This window comes from Herpailurus yagouaroundi, unplaced genomic scaffold, assembly GCF_014898765.1.
Source record: "Herpailurus yagouaroundi ecotype Mexico unplaced genomic scaffold, PumYag 182, whole genome shotgun sequence".
Lineage (NCBI taxonomy): Eukaryota > Metazoa > Chordata > Mammalia > Carnivora > Felidae > Herpailurus > Herpailurus yagouaroundi.
In genome coordinates, this window is record NW_024412413.1 from 27025019 (window position 1) to 27036994 (window position 11976).

Genomic DNA, 11976 nt, shown 5'->3' on the forward strand with positions numbered 1-11976 from the left:
CTTTTAGAGGTCACATTTCCTTCTCAATTAAAATTTACTGTTTGGAAAAGTACAATGTACCCTTTTTCCCCCCTCTGGGGGAAAAGTCCTCCAAAGAAGCATATACATATACTCCTTACTGTTCAAACTGAGCAACAAGTATAAACACAGCTGCCTATTAAAATTAAGCAAAGGCAAACATTCCTGCAGCTAGCTACAACAACGGCCTACAAGTTTGAACGACACCCGTAAAAATAGAAAGCTACCTTGCTAAGCATACGGTTAAACTCTGAGGTTGTGCCATCGGAAAAGCTGGTTATTAGAACTGATGGCTTTCGCCTTTCGATAGCAAGATTTAAGAGCTGCAAAAGTGGAACCTGATCCCAGTATCAGGAGAGCCAATACACCGTCTCCTAATCACAGCCAAGAAGATTTAGTCTTTTTTTACTCTCAAGGTAGCAAGCTGGGACAGGAGCAACCCAGGGGCTCTGTTCCTTGACCCCATGTGGCCTCACATTAGACCTCACCCCCCAAAAAAGAATAAAATAAGAGACGGGGGAGAGAGACATACCAGCCAGAATTTAGTCTTCTGACAATAGGCAGTAAAGAGAAAGACAGAGAAGTCCCTCGGGCTGCTCGCCTGGGAGGGACTGGAGTAGGGGAGGGAAGAACACTGGGGGCTGGCAAATGATGGGCTCTAGAGCAGCCACCGTTGTCAGAATTAGGGGGGAGAGAAAAGCGTACCTTGAAAATGTGTTTTTATAGGCCATGAATTAGCAGGCTTTAAAGTGCCTGGATTCCAAATTTGGCCCTACTGGGTTGTATGACCCTGAGCACATGACTAAACATCTCCATGCAATAACAGTAATAATACCACCACCTGTCTCACCACGTTATTGCCAGAATTAAATGAATTAATAAATGCAAAGGACCTGGACCAGTTCCTGGCACAAAGTAAAGCTGCCAATAAATATTATGGTAGTTATTTCACTGGCTAAGCCATTCCCAGTACATCAAGCCTGTATATCCCCCCAGGGTTCTTCTAATGGATTTATATGTTGGCAGCAGAGTCACACCTGTGTAGGGTCTAAGGTTCTGGAACATTCTTGAGCAACACAGTTCAAGAAATTTAAAGAATTAAAAACACTTGTTTTTAATCAAAACAAAACTACGTATCCTTCTACATCTCCATTCCTACCACCTTTCCACCTCACCTCACCAGAAAACAAGAACAACTCTTCAAGCAAGTACACAACTTTGGGAAGTTCATACTTGGGGAACAACAAGTGGCAAAGGAGCCACGCGCCTAATCAGCTGGTCTGATTTCAAGGTTCTCAACCCTGGCTGCATTCTACAATGACCTCACTGAGGCATTTGCGCATGTCCCTGTGCTTGCTTGTATACACATGTATGGGTGTGCAAATGCGTGTGCGTGCGTGTGTGTGTGTGTGTGTGTGTCTTACTACCACTGCCCAGATCACACCTCCACAGATTTTGGCACGAATTGGCTTGCGTCACAGTCTAGGGATCAGTAATGTTTTAAAGCCAGGGCCGAGAAACAACAAGCTAAATCAACCACGATGGTCAATAGGGTGATTGATGTAGCCGAGTGGCCCATACATCCGCAGGAGGGAGAAAAAAGTCACGGTGAGAATTTCTAAGAGAAAAGAACATAAAATCCATTTTTTAAAGTGAAATGGAAGCATCCTGCTGGGGAGAGGCCTGTCACATGGTTTGCTATTCCTAGAAAGAGCTACAATTAGCTGCCAACAGATGCATTATTTCATCAGTCCCATAAATACTCGATAAAAGTCTTCCACTCTCCCTTTATGTCAGCCTTGCAGAAGCAGGGGGAGAAATCTTCTGATAAAATGCAGTACTAAACTATCAAAATTTCCTTTTAAATGATTAAAATTAGCATTAATAAAAATAAAATATTTTAGCAAAATCTTATCCCAGTACACCTCTAAAAGCCCTTGAAATTTTCCCTCTTAAAACAAAAAGCATTACTGTAATTTTTTAAAAGCTTATTTCAATTATTAACACAACAGTATAATACAATTCCACTTGAAACCCAGTGGGGAGCCAAGAATAGCAAAAAAAATCCTAAATCAAGAGTCGGGAGGCCTGGATTCTAGTTCGACAATAAATTACATTAACTAGCTATGTAATCATGGGCAAGCTGACTTAATCTCCCTAGGCCTCAGCTTTCTCAGAGAAAAATTAGATGATCTAGGAGTCCCTCCCAGCCTAAAATTCTGGAATACCAGAATATGTCTCCATCTTGCTGACTCTGGTACACTAGCAAATGAACATGTTTAGAACTTAGAAAAATCAACATAAAGTCATTCTGGCAATTCTACTAATAAATTTAACCAATTCCCAGCCATTCTGCATAATCTGAATGAGAAAAACAATAAAGTGCCTTGAATATGGTACCATCTTCTCTATGAACTATAGCTGGAGCCTTCCTTCCCCAACTACACGACCAGGGGATGGTTTCTGCCCCAAACTCCTGTCTTTTTAAATAAGAAAATGTGTGGGAAGAATCTTTACAATCTTTTGCCACATCTTCAAACCATTATTTCATAGTATTTTTCTTCAAGTGACTCATTTTTACCTAAATAAAAGCTATATATTTTTTAAAGTAACTTCACGGGACACCTGGGTGGCTTCGTCAGTTAAACGTCCAACTCTTGATTTCGGCTCAGGTCATGATCTCACGGTTTGTGGGTTCAAGCCCCACGTTGGGCTCTGCACTGACAGTGCACAGCCTGCTTGGGGTTCTCTCTCTCCCTCTCTCTCTGCCCCTCCTCCTTTCACTCGCTCTCGTCTCAAAATAAATAAATAAACATTAAAAAAAATAAAAGTAAGGGGGCACCAGGGTGGCCCAGTCAGTTAAGCCTCCGACTTCAGGTCAGATCATGATCTCACGGTTTGTGAGTTCGGGCCCCGCCTCGGGCTCTGTGCTGACAGCTCAGAGCCTGGAGCCTGCTTCGGATTCTGTGTCTCCCTCTCCCTCTCCCTCTCCCCCACCTGTGCTCTGTCTCTCTCTCAAAAAAAATAAATAAATAAAATGTAAAAAAAAAATAAAAGTAAGTTCATAGATAGAAAACAGTTTTACTTGCCATAAATGGAAGGAGACCATGAGATTAATATAAGGGAAAAAAGGCAACACAACTCAAATCTAGCTAAATACTGTTGTCCACAGAAGGCTTTAGGCATAAGGACCTCTTTCTCTTTGTTAAAAAGAAAAACTGGCAAGTGTCAAGAGATATATTACAGCAAAGGGAGGCTTTCATTTGGATATCCTCAGGATTGAAACAGAAAGAAAAAGGAAATGACTCTCTCGCCATGAGATTCACTCCCATATCTGCACATCACCTAAAATCATTTTAAGAGCTACCCAACATCATGGCTGTGCACTCATCTCACATTTGGGGAAGCACAACAACAAATGACCAAGACTGGGCCTTTGCTGACACGCAGCCTGACTCATCTCTCCGTGAGGGAGGTTATTATCCCAGACAGGCCTGGGCTCTAGCCACACTGTCACTGAGGGCTCCCACTGGAGCTCCTGCGCCTTTGTGGTCCCCTTTATCTGAAACGTTCTTCCTCTCGGTACCCACTCTGTTGCAGAATTCAGGTCTCTGCTCTGTGTCATCACAGCGGAGAGACTGTCTCTGACCACCCCGCGCGGTCTGCAAAGCCCTCCCTCACCACCACACACACACACACACACACACACACACACACACACACATACAGCATCCCCTCATCTGCTTGTTGCCTATCCGCGTCAGAATACAGAATACAGTGAGCTCCAGAAGCACACGGGCTTTGTTTCCCATAATATCCTAGCACCTAATGTCAACGCTCAATATTTGTTGAATGAACAGTGAATCCCCTCAGTTGATGTGGAGGTCCTTCACGTGACTTTATTTCCTAGCGCCTGGCATCTAGTTGGCCCTCAGGAAGGACACGATGGTCACGATGGGGCTCTCTGTAGACTCCGCCCTCACCACAGCAAAGGGTCTTACCGTGGATGCTGACCCACCACTCCCTCTCGAGCACACAGGATGCCATAAAGTGAACTCTACTCAGCCACACAAGTGCCTGGATAGACCACAAGCTGGAAAAACTGAGATCAACGCTGAACTTACATATGCAGAATAGGGCTCGTTCATGGTAACGACCGGAGAATCCCAGGCTAGAAATTGTTCCAACAAACCTACTACAATCCCTGAGATTTTTGCCATTATCGCTCAGTAACTTCAGACGCATCCAAGCATACATCTGAGAGCCAGAGTGTATCTTGAGAGGGTAGCCGATGTGCCTCAGCACGGTCATATTCCAAAAGGGACAGACAGAGCCCTGGAGCCCGTGGGTAGAGGAGAAACAGGCCCGTCCTGCGTCCTGCGGGGCAGGGCGTGAGGGCGGCCACGGTGTCAGGGCATAGGGTCAGTGGCGAGGACCAGCTCAAACTCAAGCAAAGCTGAAGCAAATAGCCTCAGGAGGCTAGAGAGTTGAAGCAGCCGATGCTAACATATGAGGCACCGAGCTGTGTTCCAAGACTGCTGTCCTTCATCCTTGCCAGTGGCTAAGAGGACATAAAGCAGGAATCCAGCCTCCGGACGAGGGGGGAGAAAAACACTCCCAAGTCTAACAGAAGACTGGAGTTAAAGGCAAAGTTGCCAGGCCGACTGTTAAGTGAGAATCACAGCAGAGACCTAGTCCCACAAACAGGGCCAACACCTTAGAACAGAGAGTCCCGGGGCCCAGGAGTCCCTCCCACCGTGACTTAGGCTAAGTCCTACCAGCTGGTGGGACTGGGGCTGCCCATAAACCTCCTTTCCAGATCCAGATTAGCTCAAGCACTAGAGACAGCTTGTCAGCAGACAGGGCCCATGAGCAGTAGGAAGCCAGGCAGGCGGGCACATGCTGTCTACATCCAGATTCAGCCCTGTTCTCATCTCCTAAAAGACCAGACAGGAGCCCAGGGAGGACTGCCAGCTGATCTACTGTCTACTGTGTGACCTTGGCTAGCAAGGGACACACTATGAAGTGTCCCTTCCACGGTGCCAAGCTGAATTAAGTAATTTTATTGCCAGAAATCCTTTTTTAAAATATTAAGAGTCCTTACAAGGTGAGAAAAACACAAAATCAATTATCCATTAACATCTTAGACTTTTTTTTTTTTTTAAGAGAGATAGGAAAACCTATCATCTAGGCAGACTGAAGGAATCAAAGCTTTAAGGTATTTCTTCATGTTTCTGGATTTGATAAGGGTGGGATTTAAGAGACCAGAGGGGATTAAGATACAACTCGATTTTTCTCTAAAAAATTACACCCAGAATATAAATAAAAACCAACTAACTAGGATCGATCACCAAATAAGGCCTTCTGAGGCAGCTCAGAATTTACAGCGAAACACAGAAATTAAACAAGCAAAGGGAAAACCAGGATTCCTGGAGAAGACCAAAACAAAAATGTTTTTTAATCAAATGAAATCAGTTCTTTCTTGGAGAAGTTGCAGGCTCTTGGCCAAAGAGAAATAGGTATTTCAGCCCATTTGTTCTCAGGCCTCCTAAGAGGAGACCACCAAACCTACACAAATCAATTACTAACAACAAAGTGAGTAAAAGATCAGACGAGGTTAATGTATTACACAGAATATATAAGCTCCACATTGTCCGACAGTTTAATCCCTCAAAATTCAAAAAATGCCTTTACAAGATTGAAATGGACTCCTTAAAAGTTTATTGAAACTACTCTCTTACAACACTGGAAAAGCACAGGGTCCGGGGGAAATAGACCTCTGGGTCCATCTGTGTTTTTGTGGGAACATGAAATTGAAGGCATCTCAACTCTGATACTCTTTCCAGGATTAAAATAAATAAATAAATAAATAAATATATATATACATATATATATATATATATACATATATATGTGTGTGTGTGTGTGTGTGTATGTAGGTTTTCAATTAATTAAGTCCCAATTAACTATAGAATTAAAATATTGCCATCAACTTAATTAAACACTGAAAGTTTAAGGTCCCAAATAAGAGAAGGCTATTAACTAACAGCTCCTTTAAAATATATCATCTCTTCCATCGTTTACCCTCCCACACACATTTTATATATTTTTTAAATTTGTATCTTTATATATCTTGCTAAAACTTTTGGTATAGTGGACTTTCCATACATGTGGATATTAAAAGTGATTTTTATGAGAGGGAAAACTACAAAGTAAAGAAGGGAGTGATAAATTCCAAATCTAGGATTTATCAGTAAGTGGGCTTTGGGGCTGAGCTAGGACTAGGAGGAGCATCCAGGGTCCTCAAAGGCAATGGTGATTTTTTTTTTAAATATTTATTTTTGAGAGAGAGAGAGAGAGAGAGAGAGAGAGAGAGAGACAGCGTGAGTGGCGGAGGGGCAGAGAGAGCGGGAAACACAGAATCCCAAACAGGCTCCAGGCTCCAAGCTGTCGGCACAGAGCCCAACGCACAGGCTCGAACTCACTAACCGCAAGATCACGACCTGAGCCAAAGTCGGACGCTTAACTGAGCCACCCGGGCGCCCTTGTGATATTTTTTAAAAAAACTGAGCGATGGGGAAGCAGGTGTTCTCTGTGCCGTTTTTCTCTACACCTTACTTATATTTTATAATCTTGCTTAAAATACTCAATAATTAACAAAAGTTATTTTAAAAGTGAGTTTATGTGATTATCATTGTAGAAGATATAGAGAAATACATGTAAATCAAGCTCTCCCTTCAAAACATTTTTCAATAGCTATGTTGCTCAACAAAAAGTAGGACAGTTAAGAGTATTCAATGTCTACAGTAGCCAACCTATCGTTCATTTGAACACTTCCACAGAATTAACAAATCGATATTATTTTTCACACAGACACATTCAATTTTTTCTCACGTTAAACTGTTTCATTCTGCTTACTTTAAAAAAAAAAACTATCTTGCTCTCGGCTTCTGTGTAACTTTCACCATTTGGTAAAAATAAATCATAATTTTTTTCTTGTTCTCTGAATAAATCTGAAGAAATGAAAATAGGGTCACACCTCTATGAACAACATACAACAGGACAATTTACATCACCTCACATCACTTACATCACCTCAAATGGTTGTAAAATTAAATGAAATATTTTGGTAGCAACCGGCTCTCAGTTTGCCTGTTTTGTTGTTTCCAACTGTTTAGTGCAAAGAGGAATCTCAAAGTCAAATACCAGGAAAAGACACCGGATACCCTATTTTTCTTCACGTGTCCCCAGTTCTATGTTATTTATTCTGTTTTCAGTAAAGTGGTAGATACGTCTTAGACACTTCAGCTTCAATTTGTTCACATACCTGGAGTATTTAATTTTGTAAGGAGAGTCGAATTTGAGAATTCCTGTGGTCCTCAAAGGACAGCTATTTTCAGTATTTCAGAATGCCTAAAACATACATTTACCTATAATTTGGTCATGCTAGAAAATGAAAATATGTTTGCTGTTTCCACTAGGATTTAACCAAGCCCTCTTACATTAAGCGGTTATCTCATGCAGAGCAGATATTCAGACATATGCCATTAATAAAAATAGAAGAGTTAATCATGATTACTTAGTATGTGTGGTCTGAAAAATCATTCAAAATATGAGGTCCATGAACAAAAAAAAACAAAAATAAAATATGAGGTCCATGGGGCAAAAATAATAAGATAGGTCTTTTATTCCTTATTTGTTTTTTAACCAGTTAGGTTGGTATGTTTAAAACTGCAACAACAAAGTCTGAGGACTACCGTCTCAGAGGAGTTCTATCACTGCTTTTAAAAACTAAAGAGAAGGTTGACTTCCTGTTAGAAATTTGCGAGTCAACTTGAAACTTTTTATTTATTTTCTTTCTTTTTTAATTGATTTGTTTTTATTTTATTTATGTATAGATTTATTTTTATTTTTATTTTTTATTTTTTATTTTTATTTTTTTGCCAGTTCAATTCTCTGCTCCTCTTTCTTTGTAAAACAGTAAACGTCATGGAAGTGTTAGAGGGAAAGTGTTTCATAGCACATCTTCCTGCTACAAGCCATGCTAATAGCACCAGGACTGTTTCTCTTCTCCATAGCTTCCAACTTACCTTAAAATCGAAATGAGACCCTCTCCAAACTACTGACCCTCTAACATTAAATACTCCGGGTGTCTGAACAAAGCCAAACAAAAAAGAACGACTTTAAATCGTAACCTTTAAAAACTTACTTAACCAGCTTTCCAAATAATCCCCTTTGGCCATGTAGGACAGCTTAGGGAACAGGTGCAAGGCGTGCCTTCCTAGAGGCTGTCTCCTCCTTCCCGAAGCTGACCTTTTCCAGCCAGCAGCTCTGGCACCCCACGAATCAGTTATCAGTGGGCCTAATGCCTGCCTTTCCCATCTGCACTTTCCAAATGGCTCCCAATGCCAAGGGCTGAGATATGACCTGGCTCTCAGATGAGAACATGCCTCCCAAGTGACTTGCCAAGCTTCCCTGGAAGCATTTCTAAATGTATTCTCTGACCTCCCTTCCCACCCTCGCAATCATGGTTCATTCTTCCTTCCTTCCCTGCACTTCCTAATTCCACTTCCTCATCCTGTGCCTCCAATACCATGTGCTTTCAGTCCAAACTCCTTACCCACTCCCAGCCTAAAACCCCAACTTCACATCCAAAGGGCAGTTTCAACAATTTTGCAACTGAAATCAAATGATCTTTTTGAGGCCTACCTGCAGGCAGCTCAGTTATGGCTTCTTCCCTTGCCTTCTCCAGTTTCTCCCTAACCCAGGGAAATTCCTGCAGGGACTCTAGGAATGCATCAAATGCTTTAGGACCTCTGGAAGGTAGGATATCCAGCAGCAGCATTGTTTTCCGGAGGCCTGTGGCTTGAGCTTTGATTTCCTGAACGTGGTTTTCCGTCAAGACTCCTTCCTGGTAAAGATATTGAAGAACCAGTCCCTCCACCAGTACCTCGGCACCCAGCTCCAGGCGAAGGGAGCGAAGCACCTGCTTGTCTCTAGCCTCCATCTCTCCCTGAGAAAAGACAGAATAACAGCTCAGATTACAGGACCGCTGACCAACCCCTAAAGACAGTGTCCTGCATGCAAGGCAAACTCCTTAAGGTCAGGCACCTCTTTGAATCTTAGCCGAGTGTCAGACCACGGTGTATAGTCCCTGGCTGCTAAGTCAAGGCAAATTAATCTTGAACGTTTCCGAACATAACGAACAACCCTGAACATGAATCATCTTTTCTGTTTCTACTTTCCTCACAGTGGGGTCCTAGCTCGATTCCTTGCTTGATAAAGAGATTTGGAAAAACGTGGGTCAGAGACCCTGCTTAAAAAAAAAAAAAAAAAAAAAAGCAACATTGATCGGAGAATTACAGAGCAGCATTTCATTTTAACATACTTAAAAAGAAACAGTGGCTTTATTTTAACATTGCCTTCATCAGAGATATCCAATACCAGAGTTAACTGCCAATACGCATGCAAGGTGCCCTTCTGACCATGGGCATTTGCTGAACTTGTACCACAATGGGAGTGAGCACCAGAGCCCAGTAGGTACCAGTGAGTCTAAGGTTCTTTTCCCCTAAAAAAAAAAAAAAAAAAAAAAAGCCCTATACACCATCACCTTCAAGAAAAATATTGTGTATGCCCAGTCTATGATAAACCTTACATATGGTCACAGACTCCACCCCTTCCCTCTAAGAATTCCGACTCCCTATGATTACACTGCCAGGACCACACACGCATGGGACATTTAATGGGGATCTTCTTTTTCTCTACAAGAAAAAAATGTCCACACGCCACTCCTGGTCAGTAGCCATGCACGATTTAAAGGCACTGCCCGAGGGGCGCCTGGGTGGCGCAGTCGGTTAAGCGTCCGACTTCAGCCAGGTCACGATCTCACGGTCCGTGAGTTCGAGCCCCGCGTCAGGCTCTGGGCTGATGGCTCAGAGCCTGGAGACTGTTTCCGATTCTGTGTCTCCCTCTCTCTCTCTGCCCCTCCCCCGTTCATGCTCTGTCTCTCTGTCCCAAAAATAAATAAAAACATGAAGAAAAAAAATTAAAAAAAAATAAATAAAGGCACTGCCCGTGAACTCCAGGGCGCCGGTGCGGAAGCCGTGGATGTAAAGAAGCGGCGGGGATGGGGGAGGGGAGGACGCGGCACATGGGGCTTCCAGGCACCCACAGAAAGTACCACCGGCCGGTGACCCGACCCCACCCCGTCGAGTAGCTCTCGGTGAAGTCTGAGAGGTGGCAGGTGAGGGGGAGGGTGTGCACTTTTGGCTGCCAGAGCCTATTTGGAACTTTTATTCCCTGCCTCGCCAGCTGAAATCCTGTTGTATTACGAACGTGAAGAACTATGAGAGATTCTCGGGGCAACTTGACAAGCTAAAACGAGGGTGCTGGGAATGAACTTCACAGCGAACAGAAGCGGGAGCGGCCCCGGCACCCCCCACCGCCACCCCAACCCGGTCGGGCTCGGAAACGCCGCCAACAAGTTACGTGGGCGGGGGAGCCAAGCAGTGCCCAGGCCGCAGACACCACAGTGCGGGGCCTTCGAGAAAAAAATGGATACGGGTTTCTGGTTTCCTGTTACTTACGTCTGCAAACACGTATATTGAAAGGAAAAAAAAAAAAAAAAAAAACCGCAACCAGAATCCAGACTGTTAGGGAACCTGTACCATAAGCACCATCTTTGTTGCAGGCGAAAGCCCTGAACAGGAAGTGGTATCGCCATCTTTGTTGAGGGCAAACACAGGAAGCGCTGTGAGCATTTTTATTGGGGGACCCAAGCGTCAGATTGAAGCCTTTTTCGCCATGTTTACTGTGGGTAAACAACATAGCCTCTTGAGATGGAAAAACAGTAGCATCATTAAGCGGGTTATCTAAGGAAAGGAGTAATTGGATAATTGCATTTTAGTCCTAGAACTCCACCAGGGCCTTGTACACAATTCGCGTACCTTGTCAGAGAAGGCTTCCATGACCATTCTATTTTAAACTGCAACATTGGGGCCGGTGGTTTAGTGGTTAGGCAGCAGACTGTTGATTTGAGCTCAGGTCAAGATCTCAGGGTTGGTAGGATCCAGCCCCTCATCGGTGCCTGCATTAACAGCACAAAGCCTGCTTGGAATTCTCTCTTCCTCTCTCTCTGCCCCTACCGGGCTCACATTCTTTTCTCTCAAAATAAACAAACATTTAAAATGGCAACATTCATCTCCTGCACTCCCCATCTCCATGCCAACTTTGTTTTTATCTGTAGCACGTATTACTATCTTGTTAAAACTTTCACTTAATTGTCATCTTTTTCCCTCCTCTAAAAATGTAGGATTGTTTATATCATTTTAGATCAGAGTTCCTGCCCACAAAGAGATTACAAGTCAGTCAGTCATGATTCAGTTGTAGCAATCTGCTACTCTAGACAGTAAGGAATTTGCCACAGAAAATTGGGGACATTCACAAGAAAGGCTGGAAAAGTCCTGGCCGTCCAAAAATGACTCCCTCAACAACATTGCCTAACTGACTCATGGCCACAATTTGGAAGGTGTCGTCAGGAAGCCCCACTCCACAGTCCCCACCTCTTCTCAGCACTGACAGAGCAAGTAACTGGACATTGAAACACTCCTGCAGAAAAACCAAGGTCTCCACAGCCGTAATTGCCAACAGCATCAAAACAGCACCTGCAAATCTTACTCTGATGCATGCAATTGGTAAAACCTACTTTGCATGCAGAACATTAGCAGCAAAGGTGTCTGGGGCATGAAGTTTGGAGTTTTCCAACTTCTGAAACGCAAAGACATTCTAAAAAGACAGCAGCTGATACTGGGGGGTGATCTTCTGAGTTCACCACATTTTTCATTTGGAAGGCAAGACAAATGCATGATCCAAATATAGAAAGATGGCAGAATATCAATATCAGGGTCCTTCCTGAATTCTTTTATGAAATGAGGCAATCAATAAATACATTCATTGATT

At 43.2% G+C, this 11976-nt stretch overlaps 1 protein-coding gene across 2 annotated transcripts in view; it reads right to left on the reverse strand.

The window, feature by feature from the left end:
- The window catches only part of CRADD (CARD and death domain containing adaptor protein), a 178220-nt gene extending 167425 nt beyond the window's left edge, over positions 1 to 10795 (reverse strand). Inside the window, exons 1-2 of one of the 2 annotated variants that reach the window (XM_040491230.1) lie at positions 10605 to 10795; positions 8728 to 9031 (exon numbers count right to left, since the gene is read on the reverse strand). In XM_040491230.1, coding sequence (XP_040347164.1) covers positions 8728 to 9025 — 298 coding nt within the window. In that variant the 5' untranslated portion in view covers positions 9026 to 9031; positions 10605 to 10795. Of the gene's footprint in view, positions 1 to 8727; positions 9032 to 9129; positions 9340 to 10604 lie in introns of those variants that run through there. The other variant, XM_040491229.1, reaches the window with a different exon arrangement.
- Between the last annotated feature and the right edge of the window lie 1181 nt (positions 10796 to 11976).